The 23955-nt window shown below is 29.2% G+C and overlaps 5 protein-coding genes across 6 annotated transcripts in view; 4 read left to right on the top strand and 1 right to left on the bottom strand.

Annotated features, from left to right (window-relative positions):
- LOC123297923 (leucine zipper putative tumor suppressor 2 homolog) overlaps positions 1-23955 on the bottom strand; it is a 167003-nt gene that overhangs the window by 110921 nt on the left and 32127 nt on the right. For both annotated transcript variants that reach the window (XM_044879755.1, XM_044879756.1), the window contains exon 2: positions 4929-4970. The gene's annotated coding sequence lies outside the window, so the exon portion shown is untranslated. The remainder of the gene's footprint in view (positions 1-4928; positions 4971-23955) is intronic.
- On the top strand, positions 5687-7434 carry LOC123297778. Its single transcript, XM_044879556.1, has 4 exons — positions 5687-5796; positions 6594-6689; positions 6746-6829; positions 7325-7434. Exons 1-4 carry the CDS (start codon positions 5694-5696, stop codon positions 7432-7434), a joined length of 393 nt encoding a protein of 130 aa, XP_044735491.1. The 5' UTR covers positions 5687-5693.
- LOC123297925 lies at positions 8091-9620 on the top strand. The gene is made up of 4 exons (XM_044879760.1): positions 8091-8208; positions 8954-9049; positions 9112-9195; positions 9482-9620. Exons 1-4 carry the CDS (start codon positions 8115-8117, stop codon positions 9586-9588), a joined length of 381 nt encoding a protein of 126 aa, XP_044735695.1. The 5' UTR covers positions 8091-8114; the 3' UTR covers positions 9589-9620.
- On the top strand, positions 11024-11707 carry LOC123297926. Its single transcript, XM_044879761.1, has 4 exons — positions 11024-11149; positions 11241-11330; positions 11392-11472; positions 11611-11707. Exons 1-4 carry the CDS (start codon positions 11074-11076, stop codon positions 11694-11696), a joined length of 333 nt encoding a protein of 110 aa, XP_044735696.1. The 5' UTR covers positions 11024-11073; the 3' UTR covers positions 11697-11707.
- Positions 12841-14764, top strand: LOC123297776. The gene is made up of 4 exons (XM_044879552.1): positions 12841-12975; positions 14033-14128; positions 14189-14272; positions 14655-14764. The coding sequence occupies exons 1-4, from the start codon at positions 12882-12884 to the stop codon at positions 14762-14764; spliced, it is 384 nt and encodes a 127-aa protein (XP_044735487.1). The 5' UTR covers positions 12841-12881.

Raw genomic sequence — 23955 nt, 5'->3', positions numbered from 1 at the left:
GTTTAATTGAAAAAATGTTGATTTATTTTTAATAAATGTCAAAAAAGATTTTTTTCTTATTATTCTATTTTATACAGTTTTGAAGAACCAGTTTTCGTAATTGGTTGATTACTTCTCAATTCTGGAATAATTTATTCGGATAGTAAATACGAAATTCAATAAATCAAACCACAAATAAAATTCAAAGGGTACACGTCTATTCAACCACAGCCAAGTCTATTCACCGAAACTGACTATTATGCATTTGTGTATTCATTTTTTTAATAAATATCTGCAGTAAATTCTAGTTCTGGAGTCCGTAAAATTCTAGCTCGAAAAGCAAAGTCAAACCCAAGCTTTCATTGATAACCCCACACCTGGCACGTTTATACGCCGCACAGTGGAGTATTTATACCAAATTTCCGGACAAAGTCAGAAAACTCAACTATTTTGTTTTGCATTGAAAGTTGTTTTTTGGTGTAATTAGGTAGCCACTTCATCACAAACAAGTCATTTGAGTTATCTTAACCTCGCCCCTGCCTGTTTCGTAAGCCGCAATCTACCTGCTCCTACGGATCCATGTTATTATTGTTGTCACTCTCGATTTACCGTGTCATTCAATTTACGTTTACTGTGTTTGTTAGTGCAATTAAGTTAGTAAGAATTTTTTTTTATATTGAAGACGAAGGTTTGCACTTTATTTATTAGTATTTAATGTTAATGTTTCTATTAATATAATTAAATATTTGTGATTCATATTTGCTGTTAAAAAACGTAACTTTTTTCATTAAATTTATCAAACTCTAAGCTTTTTGTTTATGTGACCATTTTTGTCCGTTAACAGGGCAAAGTTTAAGTATTCTTTAACATGTTTATGAAAAATATCTTGCCCGAACTTGTTTTCTTTTAAGACTAAGAATAAGAGAGAGCTTAATAAGTCAAGAATATAGCTGTTTTCCTTTGAAAATTTGTAGCTTATGTAGTATTTGTAGCAAGAAGAAATGAAATAATTTGGTTTGAAGACGAATATGATGAAGATGAATGTGATTAACAAAAATTTTTTAATTTTTGTGAAATAAAAGGTACTTTTGCAACTAAATAGTCCTTTTGAATCAATTTTGAGCATAAAAATCATTATATTTTGTCCCGAAATTTGGTACAAATACTCCTCTGTGCGTGGGTGTAGATCCATATACATCTTTAAAGATGTTTGAGTATTTTTTAGTTTCTCAGATAATGGGACTAGAAAGGGAGAATGTTGTGTAGTGGTATAAAGTTGAATAAAGTCCAGATCCAATTTCCGTCCTTTTGAAACGGAGACAAGCTATAATAATTCTTTTTTGTCCAATATTTGAACAAAGTGTTTGTTCTTTTAAAGGTATATCTGTCGTATTAGGTAAACATAAGTAAAAGCTCTTTTTGTTTAGAAGCAATTAGGTGGCAATGGGAAAAACTGATATTTTCGAATCAAGAGCCATTAAAACGTAAAGAAGTGATAAAAACTCATATTTTGAATGGAAAACATAGTGATTCTGTATAACACATTATCAAGTATTAAGAGGTACAAATAATCACTGTAAAAACTTTATAGTTAAAAGTATAAAAAAAACTTAAAAAACTGAATTAATAATAAAAATGTCATTTAAAAAGTGTGAAGAGATTTTTACAAGGTCTGTGTCAAGGCGTTCGTTTTGTTGATTAAAGCAAACAACTTTAGAACAACAAACGAACGACATGTTTGTTAGCCATGCTATCCATGTCCATCTTATTCAAAATATACTGGATATTTATGTGAATGAGTGAGGTATCATGATGCGGGTCGCTGCCGCTTCAAACTACAATAAAAGTTTTGGTGTCTTGTTTTTTATTTTCTGTGTCGCTTAAAATAAATAAAAATAAAATAAAATATTCTTGATGGTACGTTGGCTTTTATAACAAAATTATGTAAATTTATTACTACTTATAAAATAAATATATACATAATATATATCACTTTCATATTATTACATTCATATTTATTTTATACGTGTTAATAAATTCATTTTTACATACTGTAATTACAACCAGTCGTTATAATTGTTGTCAATATGTATTTTACCACAATAGAATCAAAATAACAAATATTGGGAAATATTTTTAATCGAATCATAATATAATCCTTGTTGACCGATTAGCTCAGTTGAATTCCGTCCGCGGTATGTCCCTTGAATGTCGCAGTTCCTTTCTATATGACATAATCACTAGACTATAATAGGGATCCACAATTGCTTCTAAAATGAAAAATTCAAACATATTTTAAAATATGAAAGGTAGTTACTGTTTTTATGTAAACATAATTGATTTATAATTAGTACGTATTGATAAGTACCAATATTGGTAATTATTGTTGAAAGGAAGTGTATATTTAAGCGGAAATTCTTTAAAAAAATTTATTTTATGGGCAATTAGTACTCTTTTTATTTACAATACTAATTATGTTTCATTCACTTTAAAATATATCTTGATTATGATTCGTATTTTATAAAAAAAATTTATTCATTTCTGTTTAATGTGAGAAATTTTTGTTTAATTGTACAATCCGTTCTCAATCAGTTTTAATAATAAAAGTGATTATAACGGATTGTGTCTAATGAGTGGAGGTTTCTCGCTTAAAGAAATTTTCCCTTATTTTTAAGAAAAAAAAATTAAATTGAGCGCAATGTCTCGTAAGTATTTAGAGTTTTACTCACCATACTGACGAAAAACCATTTTTTTCATTAAATTTATTAAGGTAATAATCTACTACATACCAATTTCGTAGTTTCTTTAGGAAATATTTTTTGCAATCGATAATTAAACTTCCAAGCTCCGCATATTTGTATATTTTTGTATATCTATCTTGTAAATAATTAAAAAGCTTTGTTTAATATATCATAGGTTTATTATTTTCTAAATATAATGATTTGTCGCAACCATCGTCAGTAGCTAAATTTATTCATAAAAAATATTGCAAACATTTTTTACAAAGTTAAAAGTAAATTTGTAAAACATTACCAACAAATTACAGTAACACTTATAAAAATGAAATACAAAAATTATCATAAAATTGAACAGAAACATATCGGGAGGTATCGTGGGCCACCTGGTAGGAACTATATTCTCTTCGTACTTTGGTACATTATAAATAATGGGGTGGTAAATTGATCACACTGTCGTCGCTTGGGTAAGAACGAAGTAACCGACTCCATCCACATCATGAAAAATGTAATTGTATATATTCGAATGTATTTGAAATAAATAAAGATTAAAACATAATGATGTGGGTGGCCTCTGTTAGAGACATAAATGTCTGGTGAACGGAGGTAAAACCCCATTATTATTATAATAAAAAGTGGGCAATTGACTTGATTGTACATTAGTGACATAAATATTGTGCATGACATCAATGCTACTAACTCTAATGTTGTTCCCATTTTATTTTTGTAGAGTGTAAAAACATTCAAGTAACATCAATAACAATATAATTAAGTTCAGTGATTGTTTTATTACTTTAATGGCATGTTGTTGTCTGCCTTTCTTTACTTCAAACCACCTTTAAAATGTATAAAATACAAAGAGTTCGTTCAATATTGAATAGAGAATTATACTTAACCCTAGAATACAAACCTTAAAATATTACATGTAATATGTACTTATAATAATGTCTAATGTCTATTCTGAAGTCTCAAATATTACAATACAATCAAATTTTTAGGAATTATTTTACTGTACAAATATTTTTCTACGGCAAAGTGTATTACCACTGATTTTTTAGCAATGAATTTTTACAATTTCAGTTTCAATTGTCTTATGAACTTCTTGTATATTATAAAGATTATATACGATGATGTACCTTTAATATGCATCTAGCAACCTAGCTAGCTGTAAATATTACAAGAAACTTAATTACATAGCACGTTCTACACATAAATTGCTCGCTCACAGTCGCTGTATCTAATTATTATGAAATTACTTTTAACACTCTCAGATAAAGTTTACTATTAAATAAAATATAATAAGGACTTCTAATTTTGGATTTCTAAAATTAGTAAATTGAGTAGCCTACTCTTAATCTATGCTTAATCGAATGCCCGCAAATAATGACTTTGAAAGACGTCTTCCAAATACCATTGGTTGCTATATTTTGAAAAGCGTTTTAGATAATTCAGAAGTATCTAGAGGTGCGTTCGAATTTTACGGACCAAAAACGATAACAAAAAATTTAGTTTAAAACAAAGACAAAAATTTTGTTCTTCAGCTTCCTAATGAACTGGCTAGGCGTGTAGAAAAGTTAAGTTGGTTTTTAAAAATATTTTCTAGAATGCAAGATATGAACGTTTAAAATTTCTAATTAAACAAAGATGAAGATACACTAGTGACGTCATACATCGCCATAGAGATTACATATTAAACTTAATTTTGGTAAAAGAAGATAGGAAACCTTTGAATGGAATCTTTGATTGCTTATAACTTCTTCGTTTCTTAATCAATTTTAATTTCACTTTCAAATTTTGTTATTGTTTCAAGTCTAGTTTTACATATGGCCAATTCGACATTAGGATTATCTCCTATTCCTAAAAACACGGTTTCAAGAAAGTCTTGGTATAAATTGTTTGTCAATCTGGCTAAATAATTGATTTACGGACCAATTTCTTTAGGAAATGATTTCGTACTAGTTCGATGGTTTTGAAAATAGTAAAATCTTAGTCTAAGAAGTTTTACTTACATAACTTATCTTTGGTATCACTCTTTTTTATTAAATATTTTGTGAATTCCATAACATACAATTTTTATAATAAGTATTTTTCCTTATAATTTATTTTATAATAATGTAAAGTAAAATTTTTCAATTTATACTACTGATTTGTATTTGAAGACATATCTTTCTCTAAATATATTTAATAATTATTTATAGCATATTTTTTACTTACATCATAAATTAATAGCATGAAGTTACTCAGCGTTCAGCAAAACTATAACAGAAGAAAAAAAAGTTAATATATATTGTCTTAAGATGTTTGTCTTCCCACAATATTGTAAAAATATTTGGACTATATGCACGATAAGAGTACTGATGCTTGTCGTGAAATAATATGTAATTTTAACTCTAATGTAGTATATGTAGTCATGGTATTTCAATCATTAACTCAGTCAATTGTTTGTTTTCACTTGTTAATTCAGTATTTGACGTTTATTTTTTGTTTTCAAAAGAAACTGATTTTTTTTTTAATTTTATCTAAACGCTCCTGCTCTAAATTTATTTTGATAAAAACTCTAGGCCAAGATCAGTTTATATCGATATTAACTGTGTCCTCTAGGCAATACCAGTATTGACTATTTTTTCAGTCAGAACTAATTCTAAGTTATGCAGTTTTGATTGAACAATTGTTCCAAATATGAGGAATGTTAGTCATAGTACTTAGGATTTATATATTAACAAAAATTATTTTTAACAATTTAACATTAGGTAAATAAAATTCTGTTTGAACAATAAACTAATAATAAAACAAATAACATATTTAATGAAATAAGATTGTAATAAATAATTCAAGAATTATTTATTTTATTTTATTGATTATACAAATTGCATCAGAATTTAAAAAAAAAAATATATATATATATATATACTTTATCGGATTTCAAAACTAACATCAATTTACGAAAATTATTACAGAAATACGACTAAATACAGAACAATGGTCCGATTAATTGAATCACTATTCTTTGGATTGATAATATTGACAGCTACTAATGCAATCGATTACCCACCGAGTGTAGACTTTATGCAAGATGTAACAGGTTTGTGCTAAACATAATCTTGGTTTTACATTTTGACGAATAATTTTAAGGATGTAAAAATATTCGAAATTTCCAATAGTTCGAATCGTATCTAAATGTTACTATCATAACGCAGTATTGTAGTAGGGTATTCATTATTTAACTATTTTAGTATTATCGTCTTCCATCAAGGACGCCAGCAGGAAGCGGGGAGTATGGAAGGGCATGTACAATCTCTCCTGTCCATCCCCTATCACCCTTTGATTATTGTAGCACAGTGGACCTGCGGTTATCCGACAAACGTTTTGCAAGGTCGAATCAAATTATCGAATTTATCAGACTAAAAAAAACGTTGTAATTCTACAAATTACATATGAAAGTGATAAGATATCAATCATTTTCAAATTTCAGCAACGAAAATTTCATGTACTTAAAATAAATCTGCATTGCAATTACCGTTATAGTTATGTCGGATTACAATTAGTGCCGGATTAGAGAGAGACCGGATTATCGCGGGTCTACTTATAGTCACTCAATTTTCGTAGCCGATGTACATTCATGGCCGTATCATAAATCGAAAACTATGAATTTTACAAAAAAAGATTAAATCATCTGATTAAATAGCTCATACCATTTCGGACAAAAGTTTCCCAGTCAGAAAAATTCAACTTTATGTATTCAACATGTTTATAAAAATAGTTCAGAACAATTTTTGGCACCTCTTTTAATCCAAGCATCTTGAAAATTTTAATTCAACGCATAAAAATAAATCCATATTATGGACGACTATGAATTATTTCACTTGATTTGTATTTTAGGTGAAAAATGGCAACTAAAATGTGCTTTTTATATAGCAAACACATTGGAAATTGATAAAGATTTGAATGTGGCATTAGCAGCATGCGGAACTGTGGGTAAGGTTCAAATTTTACGAAAGATAAATTCTAATTATTAACTGAATTTATTTTAGGTCGGTGTATGAACACAGCGAGTACAGAAAATGCAGATAGATCTGAAAAATTTGTGAAGGACACCGTAGACTGTTTGGATAGAAGTTAGTATCTTATAAAAAGTCTATTTATTAAACAAGTTTTGACTTGAATATTCAAAATTCTTAGCCACTATTGCACAGTGAAGTATTTATACCAAATTTCCGGACCAAAGTCAGAAAACTCAACTTTTTGGTTTTGCGTTGAAAGTTGTTTTTTGGTGTAGTTTATCAGGCATGGGCAAACAGGACTTACAAAAGTCCCTAGGACTGTAATAAAAATATGAGTAAGACACTGACAACCTAACCAGTGACAACCAGAATTACGAGTAAGACAGAGAGAAAACATATTTTTTTGTACCTATCTCATTACTATTAGAGAAACTGAGATAGGTAGAAGAATCGTATACCCGTCTCGCTTCCTCCTCTATGTGACTGAATAGTCTTTTGAATCAATTTTTAGCATAAAAATTCCTTCATTATATTTTGTCCGGAAATTTGGTATAATTACTCCACGGTGCATTGCTCCAACAAAGGCTCATTAAAAAACGATCTTTGCAGTGTGTAAAAGGCTGAATCAAGAAATTATCAAAAAATCCGGCAAAGAGTATAATAGTGAAGTTTGTTATATGGTAAAAGCAATGCTGATTATGATAAAAGCTTTGAAATAATAAAATTTTAACATTCTATTTTGTTTTTCTTAATATTTAAACTTATCATATCCAGACAAAAAAATTTCCTTAAGCATAAGTAAAATCATTTATCAAGATTTTTATTAAATCGATTTTGGAAATTTTAAACAAGCAAATCACCTCAAAACACTTCTCTGTCTCGAATTCCAAAAGGGGTGGTATTTTTTGATATTCAGTAGAAATAAATTATTTCACAAACTTTTGATTTTACGGGAAAAATAATTATAAAAAAAATGGTTTTTTTATGGTCAGAATAACAAGACCATAACTTTCTGGTTTTTCCCAACTAGGTCAATAATCCTAGTTTTTATTACCTTCATATATAAAATAAGTTAAGAAATATTTAAAAAGTAAGGGTTCATCGTAGTGAAGCTCCTCCAGATTTGTAAATTAAGTATTTACAAATAAATTCATTCTGCACGAAACGAATGCGGAATGTATAAGATGAAAATAATCTGCGTAATCAGGGAGGACATCCTATACGGTAGACTTATAAACAAGAGGGTATTATCAGAATTATTTATTTTGTTTTATTGATTAGGTATATAAATTGCATTATAATTTTACATTTAAATAAACAAATATACTGATTTTAGAATTGAAATCAGATTTTCAAATTAGACGAATATCATTATCACAGACGAATACTTAACAGAAAAATGGTTCGATTAATTGCAGTATTATTGATAACGTTGGCAGGCACTAATGGTTACAAGAGGCCATCAAGTAAAAGATTGAATGAAGATGTCACAAGTTAGTGCTAAAAATAATCATTTTCACGTTTAATTTCAGGCTCCAGAAATAATCGAAATTTACAATAATTCTAATACTACCAAAAAATTTAAATTTTTTAGAATAATTCTTATTTTTCAATAGTCATTACCAATTTAAAAAAAGTGTCTTCAACGTGTCCTTGTGAAGTGTAGAAAAAAAATTCTACACTTCACTCCAAAAACTAATATTTTTAAATTGGAATCCGTTAAACACCTTCGTGAGTCATAAGCCCAGTGGCGTGCATTACATATAGACAGAAAGACACTGCCTATCCTGCATAATTCAGAAAAATATGTATAATCTTGTTCTGATATCTTATATCATTTATTTATGAGTACTATCAATAAACAGAAAATCTTGACGGGTATCAACCATAAATCTATACGACATAGCGACTACGCCAGCTCGTACATTGAATTTTAAGTAACATCGCATTGCGCTGCACTAGCAACTTTAGGCAAGACCTATTCTTGCCTAAATAATCACTCATAATCATACGTGTGTGCGTTAGTATAAATACAATAAAGTGCCTCACATACGAACGCATAAAAAGACATTGTCTTTTACAACACGACAAATTACGACATTTACCGAAGTAGCTTTGTTTCTTATTCATTTCAATGCATCTACACTACAAATTTGATTGATCAATTGACCTACATTATAGTACATATTCAGTGATCCATAGTATGATTAATTAAAGTACACTATATTTGTATTTCAGGTGAAAAGTGGATAAATAAATGTGCATATCATACAGAAAGCACATTGGAAATTAATCATGATTTAATGGCAGCAAAATCGGCGTGTGCAAGTGTGGGTAAGGTTGAAATTGCAAGTAAGATGAATTTCATTATACAATTCTAAGTTTATTTATTTTAGGCCAGTGTTTGAACACAGAGAGTTTAAGAGTTGATGTTAGAGCTGAAGAATTTGTGAAGGGCTCCCTGGGATGTATGGAAGATTGTAAGTATCCTTTTAAATTAGGTTGGTAGTGTAATCAGAATGAAAAATGTTAGAACTCGTATATTTATCAGAAGTAACACTAAGAAAGTCCTCAACAGCAGCTCCGATTTCGATGATTTTTAATTAAAATGTATCTGTTTTTATTTTATTTAAAATCAAAAACCATTCAGAGAGAGGAAAAGGCAATGTTTCGACTGGTATATCAACGCCCAGCCTAATTGTATATGATAGAATTTTGTATTCAGTTTTCCTACTATTTCTATTTAATTTAAAATGACTTTTGCAGTTTGCTCAAAGCTGAAGAAAGAAATGACAAAGAAGAACAAACAGTATGATAGTGAAGTTTGTTGGATGGCAAAAGGGTTGTCGATTATGTCGGAAACGTCATATTAATAAAATGTTAACATTCCATTATGTTTTATAAATATATAAACATAACCGAAAGTAAATTATAAGTAAAATATATAAACATACCATAAGTAAATGATTTCATACCCGAGACAAATTTCCTCTAATACAGTAAAGTTAAATCGAAGTCCGTAGCAACGCTAATTGGGAGTGGGAGATGCTATCAGAATGTTTCACTTAAGTTTCCGTCCATGCAATTAATAAAGGGATTTTCGCTTTTATGAGCTTTAGAGAAATAACTTACCAACGGAATTATTGGTTTTATATGTAAAATAAGTGTTTATACGTACAAACAGCTCGTCATGGAAAAGTTGATTTTATCACGGCTCGATTTTGAATTTTTGTGAATCATTCCCGAAAAAACCTGTGAAAATATTTAATTTAATCAATAAAAACGGGTCAACTGTCGATTTCGTTACAAAAGTTGAATGAGGAAGAAATTAAAACTGGAAACTAAGTATCGATGAAAATGAGTCTAACTTTGTTACTCGGAGTTTTTTGGGGCCACTGAACTCGAATATCACAAAGAAAATAGCCTCCGTGGCATCTGATGCCCAGAGTGGGTAGTATTAACCTCGTTTCTTAGAGTTTTACGAGAATTTGTAACATATTCTGTTGAAAGTGGTTACTCAGGGGTATTCGGGATAGCAGCAATCTTGCACCAAAAGATCATTTTCTATAGATATTTCACGAATTCGTTAGATTGCATCGATAAACCACACAAATAAAATCGCTTGAATTCAAACAAACAATTTAAATTAAAAACTAATCAATTATTGATAACAAAAAAAAACCGTTGTGCCCGACTAATTAAGGATGTATAAGTACGACAGTGGGGACACAAATTAAAAAAATATATATATCTTCAATTTTGATTGTGAATTATATTATAACTTGACAACATAAGAAAACTGATAATACAATTTTTCGATATTTCGAAGACCAAGACATATATCGAAAAATTTTATTCTTATTTTTCGTCTACATTCATGAAGTAATAACAAAAATTCATCATAAAAGTTGAAAATAAGGTATAATTTCAACCCTAAATCTAAAATTGCCTTGGTGTTCGAACTTTCCAATGAAATTGATATAATGGAAATTGATATTATGTTCAGTTATATTATTAGACCTATTCCTTCAAATTATGACGAGAAACAGTTCCTGTAGAAACTACCCTGGCAACATTCATCAATATCTACCATCAATGAGTTTGTAATAGTGATTTCGAAACAGCAAACCAAGTGTCTTTATTTTGTAATAGTGATTTCGAAATCAATAAAAAAACAATTACAAATTGGTACACAGGTTCTGTTTTGGTTTTACTTAATTAAAATAAATAAATTGTTTATTTTATTGAAAACTGGCTTATATTTAATTAGCAAACACTAATAATTTCAATTAAATTCATTTCAATTCAATCAATTAGCATTGAATGCATTTTATTGTCATAGTTAAATACAGAACATAATGGATCGATTGGGATATTTTTTGCTGCTCTGCTTTGGATTAGTCCTATTGTCTGAGACAGGTCAAAGCGATTCCGGTTCGTGTAAAATTACTTAAATAGCAAATATTCGGTTAATTGGTAAAGATCTTAAGTCTTTATTACATAGCAATTGTTTTTTTTTTAATAGGAGTGGAACAATGCGTAGGTCATTTTACGAGGCCTTTGAAATTGGAAGATCTAGACCCTCGAGAAGTTAAGCAGAAGTGCGAAGACTTAAGTAATATTTAAATTCAATTACGATTTAAGTACGGAGTAAAAACGTATGAATTTTATTTTAGGAGCTTGCGCGAAGGCATCGTATACCACGGAGGTTGGTCATGGACAAATTCTTCGTAATATTGTGGGCTGTGTACAAGACCGTAAGTATTTTTGATAAAACAAAATAACATTCGGAAAATTTTGATTCAACTCGATCATATTTTATGTGTGAAAAAGTACTTCAAATTTGGTAGTAATTATCAAGATCACTATTTATCATTATAATATGATTATTTCAGTATGTGCAGAGCTTAATAAGGATGGACAAAAAAGACTACCCTGTGACTTTGTAGATGGAGCAGCACGTACCATTAAAAAATTATAATTAAAATGCACTTAGTAAATAAAATATTTGCTTTTGAATTTGATCTTGTTTTTATTATTACTTTTTTGCTTTGTTTTTATCCTTAGAGTCCAAGCCAAATCCTCGCTCACTTTGTCTAAGCCAAATAACATTAAATTTTAAGCATTACTAAAAGCCAAGTAACGTTTAAAATTTAAGCCTAACACTATCAATTTCTTGTAATCATGAATAGCTATTTTACAAATCCTATATTGGAATTTTATTCATACATGATTTACAAATTTCTATGCTATAGTACGCAGAAAAAAATTTGCAAACTCTACTTTCTGTTCTAGTATTTTGAATCTCTATGTCAAAATTTTTCAAGATAATAATTTAAATAGGAGTAAACAATGTCTATATAGGTATACAAAATGGAATAATTTATTAACGAGACCGCCTTAACCCCTTATTCTCTATTCCCATATAAACGGCAGCGAAGAGAAATGCAGTATAAGTTTTTAATTTTATTTTAATAAGTGTGCTATGGAATATAAACACTGGACAAATTGATAATTTAATAGTGTTATATATTCAAATATTTCAATGAATTTAACTATAAGTGTGTATTCCTAGGATAATGCAGTAATTAATTTTTGGAAAAATAATAATAAAATTATTGAAAATAATCACTTATTTAAATTATATTTTACACAAAACTAATAATATAATGTTTTAAACTTGATACCTATTCCCCTATCTTGAGCAGACTAAAAAAGGTTCAGAAACCTGAGGTGTATCTATATGAGTACAATGTAGGCCGCAACTAAGCTTTTCAGCTACATTTGAAACCTTTGACTCAATATTACTCGACCCAATTTTAGTTTCTTTTATTTTGTTACAATAATTGTTTCACTCAATGTGGGGGTGAGTTGTATTGAGATTAGTTGAGTTGCGTTTGTATAGTTTTTGGTATACTATTTAGGAATTTGGTTTATATATCCAGGCCCCTACCTAGTATTTTATTCTATTCATTGTGAATTACGAAATCTACTTTATTTTTATAAACAAGAGGGTATTATCAGAATTATTTTTTTTTATTGATTAGGTATATAAATTGCATCAGATTTTTATATTTAAATAAACAAATATACTGAAATTGATTTCAATACTAACACCAATTTTCGAGCATCAACACAGAAATACAAATCAATTCAGAACAGAAAAATGCTTCGATTAATTGTAGTATTATTGATAACGTTGGCAGTTACTAATGGTTACAAGAAGCCATCAAGTAAAAGATTAAATGAAGGTGTAACAGGTTTGTACTAAAAATAATCCTCATTTTTCATTTTCAAGTTTAATTTCAGGATCCAGAAATATTCAAAATTTCCAATAATTCGAATTCTCAAATCAAACTCGCTGCGCTCACATATAGCTTTAATAAATACCTATTCACAATACCTGAATAATAATAAATAATACATTAATACTATTCAAATAGCTGTTGAAAATTCTAGATAAATATGGTGGGAGCGCAGATAAATACATTTCAATAATAAGATGTAATGTAATATATTATTTATATGCGTTTCCACCATTTATTTCATGGGCTTTAATTGTTTGGTGTGGAATCCTCAAAAACATTTCTAGTGTTGATCAAAATCGGTCCATCCGTTTAGGAGGAGTTCAATTATAAGCACCGATGACGCGAGTTCCATGATTTTTTTCACTCAAAAAGTTTTAAACGTGCCAAAAGAAGTTTTCACTTCAAAACTATATTTTTAAGGAATACAACTTTTCCAATATATATAGTACCTTTTTTGTTTAGTTACATGCAAATTTGTTTATATTTTCGTGATTGTTTTGGAGAAAACAAGTTGTGAAAAAGTGAATTTTTCAAACTTGGCTAGTTTTTGTTTTTATCGAAACTATGAATTTTACAAAAAAAATTGCACGGTACAAAATTGATTTAGGAAATTGGAGCAACAATTTGAAATCCTACACAAAAATTCTAATGTCAAAGATGTCATTGTTTCTCAGTATTGAAAATGCCATTTTTAAGTTTATCTAAGAAATAAATATAGTATATCTCGGAAACGGTTTACTACGCCAAAATAGCTATTGAGCAAAATAACTTAACAAACCTGAACAATTCGTTCATTCGGCCAATATATTCGACACCTAAAAAAAATTTTTTTTAATTTGAACGTGAAAAACTTTTGATTCTTATTATGGGCATCGCCTGAACGATAATATACAAAAATATTCAATATTCTAATTCGAAAATTTTAAAACAAAATATAACACCCCTATATTCAGTTTTCTACAGAATCGTCATATCATAAATTAATAGATACATTAAATTTGTGTTTCAGGTGAAAAATGGCAAAAGAAATGCGCATTTAATACAGTACGCTCATTGGAAATAAATGGAGATTTAATGGCAGCAAAAGCAGCGTGTGCAACTGCGGGTAAGGATGAAATTTTAGGAAAAAAAATCCATTATAAACTTGTAAGTTTATTTATTTCAGGTCAGTGTTTGAACACAGAGAGTTTAAGAGGTAATGTTAGAGCTGAAGACTTTGCAATAAACTCCCTGGGATGTATGGAAGATTGTAAGTATACTTTTATATTAGATTGGTAGTGCCCAGAATAAAAAATGTATGTCGTAAAACTAAATTTCCGTAAATTCGACATCAGATTTTATTAAAAATAATTAAAAAATAATATTTATCTACGCCCGTGAGATAAAAAGTATTTTTTCACTCACTTTGCGTGGGAAAAATAATTAATTACCGCAATATATATTTAATCACTACTGCGATTGTTCAAAGCATGCTACGCCTTCGTTGTGCAAATTTCGCAGGCGTACCTAAATAATACTGTTATCCCACTAGTATAGTAAATAATTATTTCATTATAGACCAAAAGTCGATTAATGAGGATTACTATTCCATATTTTTGCTGCTTTTATTTAATCTAAAATGATTTTTTCAGTTTGCTCAAGACTGAACCGTGAAATTTTCAAGAATACTGGTAAAGAGTATAAAAGTGAAGTTTGTTTTATGGCAAAAGTATTGCTGAGAATGATGGAAGATATTATATAAAATGTTAAAATTCTATTGTGTTTTATTAATATGCAATATAAACTTTTTAGTTTTCAAATATACTGAAACACCCTTTATTTCCTCATAATCCAGAGTGCACAAACAGTTTTTGCAACATGTTAACCTTGGTCTTTGAAATTAGATATGATGCCGATATGGGTTATATTTTTTATTTTTTTTAAATTTTATATGATTAACATATTTATAATAATGCTATTGTATATAAATGATATATTTAGTACATTTAAATTGAAAAAAATTGGAACCAACATTAATCTTCGCTTGGGGTGATTTGAAATATTACATTATCACTTTAGTGAGGGAGCAAGAACTGGATCAAATTATTGATTCTTTGCATAGTTTTTAAAAAGAATTCAGTTTTGAAAGTTATCAAAAGTTTAGAAGATAACACAGATAAGTTAAAGGAAGTGCAATGAATTTTTATGTTATGGCTTAATTAATTTCCATGATCAAAACAAACGTAATTTACGCATATTGGGTTGACTACTAAATCAGAAGTATTTTTTTTAAACTAATATTACAATTAATTCATACAGTAAGTAGCTATAAAATTAAATTTTTTAAGAATCAAACAAGTATTTGACTTCCCAAATTAATACCTTAAATTTTCAGAAAAATATCTTGTAAATAAAGAAAGTTATCGCTACATTTATAATGTGCCAAAGTACGAAAAGAATGTAGTTCCTACCGAAACCTCTCGTTATTTTTTGTATTTAGACTAACTCAGCAAATCTCTGACTTAGTACATGCAGTAGCTTTGAGAAGTAGGGCTTTCAGAATTTATACGTTCAAATTGTAACTATATATTTTCAGTCATATTTGATATATCGGAAACAACTGGAACAATATATAATTTTCTTTTTCATTCAAGGCGTCAAGATTTTTTATTGACAGTGTACATAAAATAAAAACAAAGCCAACAGACTCCAAACCATTTTTGTTTTGTTCTTGTTATGATTTGTGCTGTATAGTTTCCGGCTATTTAGATACCGTGAAGTAGGCGTGCAGATTATCCCAGCCTAAAGTAATGTTATAACTATTGCGATGCATCGTTGATGATTGATAATAATTTAATGATAGCAAAAAATGGTGTGAAAATTACATAACCTCTATATTCAAACTTTTGGCATGCCATTAAAGTTTAGCTATTTACACATATACATATACATTGCTTCTTTATTTCATCACATTTATACTTCATATTAGAGTTTGGTAACTATTTTATATTATTATACTATTTAACTGGGTTTTTGGTACTATTTATATATGCCGCAGCCAAGTAGCTTAATTAGCCCTTCAATAAACAGCCTAGACTTTTTAATAAACAGTGCCGCCCTAAACGATATTCAATCAGCTAAGGAAATGACTTGGATGTTTAACGTTTAATTACTTGCCTAGCCAGTCATTTAAATATAGTTCCACTTTCTGCCATCAGGCGCTGAAAACAATACACTGTGAAAATGGCATCAGTACGGAACAATATTGTTGGTATTTCTCGCAGTTTGATTAAGTTTACAAAAAAAAATCGATTCAAACCTGGTGTTCGCGGCAAGAATTTCAGTACTCAGATACAAGTAACGGCAACGTAATTTCAAAAAGATCAATTTTTTTAGAGAGGCTTTGGCAAGTCAGTCACCTTTTAAAGGCCAGAAGTTCCAAAAATATAGTTGTGTAAGCCTGCTGTAACTCAGACTCGCAATAATAGATATGCTTGTTTTAAAAGCAAAGTACTAAGCGGATCAAAATGTCATGGAAGTAATATTTTAATTATGTGTGTTGCTCATTTATTTTCAGCTTGATATCTCTTTTCGTTTTTAAGTTATCCTGTTGACAGACAGACGGCCGGGCAGACGAAAGGATAACCGGAAATGGATTTTATGAACACCCATACCAAAATTTTGTTCATAGCATCAATATTTTTAACCGTTACAAACTTGGGACTAAACTTAGTATACCTTGATATATTTCATATATACATGGTATAAAAATGGTATGCGGGGTTGGCTGTATTAGCTAGTTGACTTAGCGGGGCTCGATTTTAAAATTTCGTACTCAGTTATTTCGCCAATATGGTATGTATATCCAAGGAATACGTTTATATATATATATAAGATTGCACTTTATAACTGAGTTTTTTCTTCTCTTTTTTTACAACTTTTGTGTAAAGTTTCTTGGAGAAATATTTTTTTAAGATAATGATTCACCTATATAATGTCTTGTAAAGGCAACTTCCAATAGGAACGAATCATTATTACATACATACTTTGTAAATTTACAATGAGATAAATGTCTTCACGCTCCATTGGATTCTAACAATGATGTACTATATTTATGGTTTGATTTTGTGATTTTATTATGTATAATGTATAATAAAAAAAATTGATGTAGATTCTCATCACTAAAAATTATGAATTATTATATTCAAATATCTCGTTTACACCAAATAATCTTCTAAATCGTGGCTTGGTGTTATATATAGCGATAGATTTAGAACTTGTTCTGAGGCAATCCAAAAGCGTTTATTGTAATAAATAAGTTGCTTTGTACCTTCATAATCAGTGCAGATTTTAAGTTAAAGGAAGTGAGCCAATTTCTAGTTGTGGAACAATTAGTTGTGGAAGAACGTCAGAAAATGAGAGATAGCCACAATTTTGTTTAAATATGTTTCAAAGAAGTAAATAAGTAAGTCAGTTATAAGGTGGCATATACTTATTAGGAAAATTTATCGATACATCAATTATTTCAATAAAACATTCTGTAATATGTCACCTTTATTATAGTTGTTTGAAATGTCGATAATTCTTCAACCCTTAGGCAGGGGAGAGGATTTGAATTGTGAGCATTCTAAAACGAAAACGTATGTTAAAAAAATAGTTAAATTCATAGTTCATGTCAAAATTTATCGAAATTCGGCAATCTTACTTAAAGAAGGTTTTTATGATGATACATTATTTTTATACTAAAGATTTGTTATGGTTTGTAAAGTTCGCGTCCGTCAATCTTAAGATGGGTGTTTTACATATCCCAAGCAAAATACATAATACAAATAGTGTTTTTTGTAAAATAATACTTTTTTGGTGTAAATCCGATACAAAAGTAATGAATAATCCAATTTTTCAAATTAGGTCAGAAGCCTATTGTAGGTAACGTACAAGCGTGTTCCGGGATTTCTTGCGTAACGAAGTTCACACATGGGTACTCTACATGTCTTTTTTATACCATGCATATATGTAATATGCAAGGTATACTAAGTTTAGTCCCAAGTTTGTAACGCTTAGAAATATTGATGCTACGCACAAAATTTTGGTATAGGTGTTCATAGAATCACCAAATTAGTCCCTTTCCGGTTTTCTGTCCGCCCGTCCGTCTGCCTTTCAACACGATAACTCAAAAATGAAAAGAGATATGAAGATGAAATTATTTAGAGCGTACTCAGGACGTAAAAAATACGGTCGAGTGCGTAAATGAGCAATATAGGTCAAATGGATCTTGGGTCCGTAGGACCCATCTTGTAAACCGTTAGAGAAAGAACACTAGTTTAAATGTAAAAAATATTCCTTATAAAAAAATAACAAACTTTTGTCTGAAACTTTTTTTCGTAAGCATGACCGTTAACCCGTGAGGGCGCAAATAAGGCGTAAATTTTATAGTATGTATCATATGGGAATATCAGTTATGTATGTGTGACATGTATGCGTATGTGTAATGTGATAGAGTAATGTCTTTGCATGGTATTCCAACAATTAACTTAGTTAATTGTTTGATTTCACTTGTTTTTATTATTATTTTTTCCAATTTTTTTCCAAGGTGTTATTTTGTAACTTAAGTTATCCTTGGCTATTGTTTTTATTACACAATCCTCTCACGTTTCCTTTTAGAAATAATTATAAATATTAATATGATTTTTAATTTCAAACAAAATCAATTAATGAAATAGAAAACAACAGTATCTTTCGAAATCATTACTTTTTATTTATTAATTATTATAACTAAAACAACTCTAATAAAATTAATACGGATGATTATATTGTACAACAATTTTAAACATGCAACATTACTATTTACACGGTAACGTATAACTTAAATGTAGCACTCCATATACCTATAACCAAACTTCATCTTTATGCATAGAAATTTCCAGCCATGTTATTCCATTGTCCAAAATTCCATCAATATATCAAAAAAAAAATCTATAATAAGAAATTACACCATAGCATAAATGGCAACCACAAGATTTTCAAAAAGATAAATTCAAGTAAAATATTGCCTCCAATCAATTGCACATTGCGACATTGATAACGTGAGGTTTCCAGGGCTTTTCTTCTAAACTATAACATAGAAGATTCCTAATTGGTAAGGAAGTATAAATTCTTTGTTTATTGTGCCTAAATTCATAACAACCCAATTTTATAACATTAAAGGAGTGGAAAAGCAGTTAATGTTTACTTTTTTCGAATTTCACCCCCTTCCCCCTTAATTTTATCATGTGTAATTGGCATGAAGTTAGGACCTACACACAAAAAAATCGAACTTAAGTACCAAGTTTCTACTTTCTATATCTTATAGTTTCGGAGACAAACCCAGGGAGTTTGTATGTACTCCGTACAGCCAACAAAATTTTTGGGTTGCACGGCCAGTGTAACGTTGAAATTTTCTTTTTACTATCACCCAGGCTGAAGCGAATATCAGCCACTCAAACTTGAAACAATGTTACAGTTTCATGTTGATTCAACAGTGTTAATTTCCAAACTTGCACTCATGCTCAACAATTTTCTACCAAACTTGAACCAAATTTGGTCCGATTTTTCCCCGAATACTTTTTGGATGAACTTGGTCTCATTTTGTTCATATCGTCTTTTTTTCTTTTATTTTCGTAGTGAAGACAAATAACTTTCTTTGAAAAGAAATCAGATTATTCATTTTTTCTCTGGAAATAGCTTGTGTTTCAACCCATGAATCTTAACTTCCTAATATTTAAATAAACTTAGATTATTTTTGCATATTTATATCGCGTAATATTGTTTGAATTAGAGGGTGAAGGTGGTTCCAATCTTAAAATCCAGCGTGCATTTTATCGCAAAAATTGTGGTTGACACTGAAGACTAAAATGCTTTTCTGCAATGCCTGCTGCTATTTTTCCTACAAAATACTTCTCAAAATACCAAAATTGAACCATATTTGGCTTGGTCACCGTTCACTTTAAAAACATTCTCACTTTCAAAAAATCGCCATTGAATTTTATCTAATAGTATTTTAAATAAGTTTAATCCAAAAGTTTTAGAGTTCACTTTTTTATCTAAGCTCCATATCCCTTCTCACTTACTCACAAATTGCACTCGACACATGTATATATGATAAGGAGAAAACACTCCCAATAAACACAAAAGCTTATTTTCCGGAACGAGACAGTAGACATCATCGTCTTTCGAGTTAAATCACACGACATATTTACTAGAATATATTTTCCCCATAAAATAAAACGCTAACTTGTATATATGCATATGTTTGTTTTCAATCCAATGTAGATAAAAAAAATTGTATAAATTATTTTTAATAATTATTTTGTAAAAATTAATTATTTTGCTTACTCTACCATACAATTTTTTTTTTCTAAATTAATAATTTATAATATTTTATTACAAATAAATGTTTTTATTAATTCACGATTTGGATATGATTTTTACTTTCCCCATTACAAAGTCCACGCTAACATACACGGTTAAGCGATTGATTAAATTTTAAGAATTTGTGAAACAATTGATACATAAGTTTTTTATAAAAATTTCTATTAAAGATTAAGCAAAGATTGTATGATTGTATCATTTTTATGTTTGATAAAATGAAATACTAACTTTTAATCAATAATCACCTTTATATTAGAAAATTCATACTTTGAAGTGAAGGTCAAATAGAATTGAATATTTTTTTTGTAATAGTTCACAGATGAACTTAGAATTTGATAACAATACGATCACAAAAAATCAATTTATTTAATAATTATATATAGTCCGGCGATTCTATGAAAGACTCACATGACTCAGGCGCTACGATGCCACAGACAGACAAACACACAGACACCCACACATAGCGGTCAAACTTAACAACCCCTTTTTTAGTTCGGGTAGCGTTTATATGAAGTCCCGATAATATTTCAAAAATAGTATCAAAATTTCATATCTTACTAGTCAAGTATTTTAGTGCCCAAACAACAATATATTTTACAATACTTAGTAAACAAATCCATAGATTCTCGATTATTATTATCAAAAATGAAAATATTATTATTTTCAAGGTAGTATTATATTCTTAAGTGCTGATTATTTCTTAAAATATGATGATGGTAGGCGCCAGTGAACAAAAATTAAGACCGTATTATTTTAAACGGTAACTTGAGAGTATCCGTGTCAAGATATAACTACAAACCTACAGTGAGTTACAGAAATTCTTAGCCAGCCTTTAAAGAGGTATGTCTTTCTGCATGGGTTTACCGTGGCTATGGATTTTGTTTGGGTAAGTATGTGTTTGTGCCAATACTATACTGTTCAATTTAAAAAACTTTCGATTGGCACCAATCCTGGTAGAGAAAGTCAGATACAAAAAAACTTGTTCGAATCAAACAAGTTCAAAGTGGAAAACAAGTGTTCCCCAAATGCGGTAACACTAGATAAAACACCTTTGTAAAAATAGATAGTTTACAAGATTATTACCTATTTACTTACCCAAACAGAGTTCATCACGTAAAATAATAAGATAAAACTTATCTCTTGTTATAAGTAAAGTAAACAATTTTTATGTTTAACTAAACAATGAAATATGGAAGTAAAGGTAGTTCTGCAACTATTATTTGCAAAGACCTTTTTATTACATAGTTCACTAAATAAGCATATTATTGTAAACAAAGACAATCTAGAAGTAACATTAAGCACATAACTTTGGTTAAGTTATAGAAGTTCAAGTCAATAGAGATGATTATCGCAAAAGATTATCAATGTCAAATTATCATATGATCGTGATAATCGTTGTTTTTTATTACATATAATGTGGAAGATACTTTAAAATTGTAAACATGTCATTTGGACACTACTTAAGTATGGTTTAAATTTTTTTTTACTCGTAGCGCTGACATCTAAACGTTAAAATGGAATAATACCAAAAAACCTATTTATCGTTACTAATGTAGGATAAGTATGTATGGTGGGGGTGGGGCTGAAAAGGTATTGTGCCCCGGGCGCGAGTTAATCTCACTACGCCACTGCTTTTAAATTTGAAATATTTACTATTTTGCGTAAATGGGAAATTAGGATAATTTTTTTGATAGTTCTATTGTGACGAAATTCTGTGAGCGTATATTTCCCACAATGAGTATGTAGAATAGAGTTTTCGAAATATCCATGCCATCTCATAGTGTTCTAATGATGCTGTATATAAATAATAAATATAGGTTTTTTACTATTCTTATAATATTTGTTGATTACAGAGTTATGTTTATACAAATAACAAAAATAACTGTACAAATCACACAAACATTGCATTGACCTTACCTCTTCTCCACTTTGGAGATTACAAACAAATAAATAAATAACTAAACGGATAGATAAAAAAAACTCATTTGCAGTAGATACATGGTCCGAGACCCGAGCCAACAATTTACGTGATGTACTATATGATGAATTGGAAAAGCGTTCGCATTAAAAAACTTATTCAAAAAGGTAGCAGCTTTGGATACGTTCTCATCAGTGGAACTACCAGTGTTCATTGTGTTCCATGGAATACGGAGCACGCAGATCTAAAAGGGCCCCTTGAAGAGCACAAATGGGTCGTTATGTCTTCGTCTGAACTTCTTCTATCAGGGTACTTTATCAACAAGTGAATTTTTTTAATTTTTGATGCCAAAATCGAGTCTTGCAAAAGAGTGCATTTCTTTGGGATGCAGAAACACTCTATTTTAACGGGATCATAGCCGTCGTTTCACGAAAGATAACAATTGCAAATATTTTTTTTAAATATACAGTAAGGCCACTTTTTCAAGGCCCGATTTTGGTATCATAAATTAAAAAATTTCACTTGTTGATAAAATACCATGATAGAAAAAGTCCATGCGAAGAGATTGAGCACCAAAAAAACCTCCTTACCATAATCCCTCGACCAAGAGGAAAGATTTTACGAAAGGTGTTTTTTTCGAATAAAAAAATACCATATTATTTCTTCAAGTTTGTTCAGCACTATATCTATAACTTTTTTATTTATTTTTTTTTTTGTTTCGCACATTAACTGTTCTTACAAAAAGAAATGGTTTTTTTTACTTTTTCGAATTTTTTATGTTATCTTAGTCATTGATATAAAACGCTATGTTTCTTGGCTTGTTTTATTAAACAACAACGTATTTTTTGTTTTCTAATAGCAATTTTGTCAAATTTAACATTGGGCCTCCGTAGATTAATTGGATTATTGTTGTTATAACAACAAACCCAACTTTAGAAAAAATGCGTCAAATAAAGCAACTTGAAACTGAGAACTTTAACTAAACCGATTTATTTTGAACTTTACTATGTGGGGTAGAGTTTTTTACAGCCGTTTAAATGATACCCTGTATATAAAAATTATACACAACATTAAAATTTCTTTTAGAATTTGATATAAAAATCAACAACATATATACAAATAGGTTGATAATAATAGATTCAAGAAACAGTTAAATTAATTTGAATTTAATTCTATATAGTTATAAATAATAATAATAAACAATATAAAAAAAATCTACTATTTACTATTTTTTTCAAGGTTCAAGAAATTTTCTTTTAACTGTTATTAAATATTTATTTCCGCAATGTATGCTAATTCTCATACCATAGGTATAATTATTTAATAACAATACAGACTTGAGACTAATGTAAGACTGACTGTATCATCATTTATTTCATAATACACTCGGCGTCAAAATTAACGCAAATATTTGTTTCATCAAAATAATACTTAACTTCAAATAATCGTATAATTTTGCTAAAACTTATCGCAAATTTGTATATTCATTTGAAAAGTCTAAAGCGTATTTTTTAACAAAATTTCCAATCAAAATCAGTCCATCCGTTTAGGAGGAGTTTAATTACATACACATGCGGTAACGGTGACGATAACGCGAGTTTCATGATTTTTCTTCACCCAAAAAGTGC

Source organism: Chrysoperla carnea, chromosome 4 (genome assembly GCF_905475395.1).
Source record: "Chrysoperla carnea chromosome 4, inChrCarn1.1, whole genome shotgun sequence".
Classification (NCBI taxonomy): Eukaryota; Metazoa; Arthropoda; class Insecta; order Neuroptera; family Chrysopidae; genus Chrysoperla; species Chrysoperla carnea.
The sequence above is the reverse complement of the archived record's forward strand: the minus strand, read 5'-3'. Positions and strand labels throughout refer to the sequence as shown.

Excerpts from the sequence above, each read along its gene's own strand:
- LOC123297778 (XM_044879556.1), top strand. The coding sequence starts at position 5,694 with ATGGTCCGATTAATTGAATCACTATTCTTTGGATTGATAATATTGACA. Across the intron at positions 5,797-6,593 it reads CTTTATGCAAGATGTAACAG|GTGAAAAATGGCAACTAAAA; the intron begins GTTTGTGCTAAA and ends TTTGTATTTTAG. Across the intron at positions 6,690-6,745 it reads AGCAGCATGCGGAACTGTGG|GTCGGTGTATGAACACAGCG; the intron begins GTAAGGTTCAAA and ends AATTTATTTTAG.
- LOC123297776 (XM_044879552.1), top strand. The coding sequence starts at position 12,882 with ATGCTTCGATTAATTGTAGTATTATTGATAACGTTGGCAGTTACTAAT. Across the intron at positions 14,129-14,188 it reads AGCAGCGTGTGCAACTGCGG|GTCAGTGTTTGAACACAGAG; the intron begins GTAAGGATGAAA and ends TATTTATTTCAG. Across the intron at positions 14,273-14,654 it reads CCTGGGATGTATGGAAGATT|TTTGCTCAAGACTGAACCGT; the intron begins GTAAGTATACTT and ends TGATTTTTTCAG.
- LOC123297925 (XM_044879760.1), top strand. The coding sequence starts at position 8,115 with ATGGTTCGATTAATTGCAGTATTATTGATAACGTTGGCAGGCACTAAT. Across the intron at positions 8,209-8,953 it reads ATTGAATGAAGATGTCACAA|GTGAAAAGTGGATAAATAAA; the intron begins GTTAGTGCTAAA and ends TTTGTATTTCAG. Across the intron at positions 9,196-9,481 it reads CCTGGGATGTATGGAAGATT|TTTGCTCAAAGCTGAAGAAA; the intron begins GTAAGTATCCTT and ends TGACTTTTGCAG.
- LOC123297926 (XM_044879761.1), top strand. The coding sequence starts at position 11,074 with ATGGATCGATTGGGATATTTTTTGCTGCTCTGCTTTGGATTAGTCCTA. Across the intron at positions 11,150-11,240 it reads GACAGGTCAAAGCGATTCCG|GAGTGGAACAATGCGTAGGT; the intron begins GTTCGTGTAAAA and ends TTTTTTTAATAG. Across the intron at positions 11,473-11,610 it reads TGTGGGCTGTGTACAAGACC|TATGTGCAGAGCTTAATAAG; the intron begins GTAAGTATTTTT and ends TGATTATTTCAG.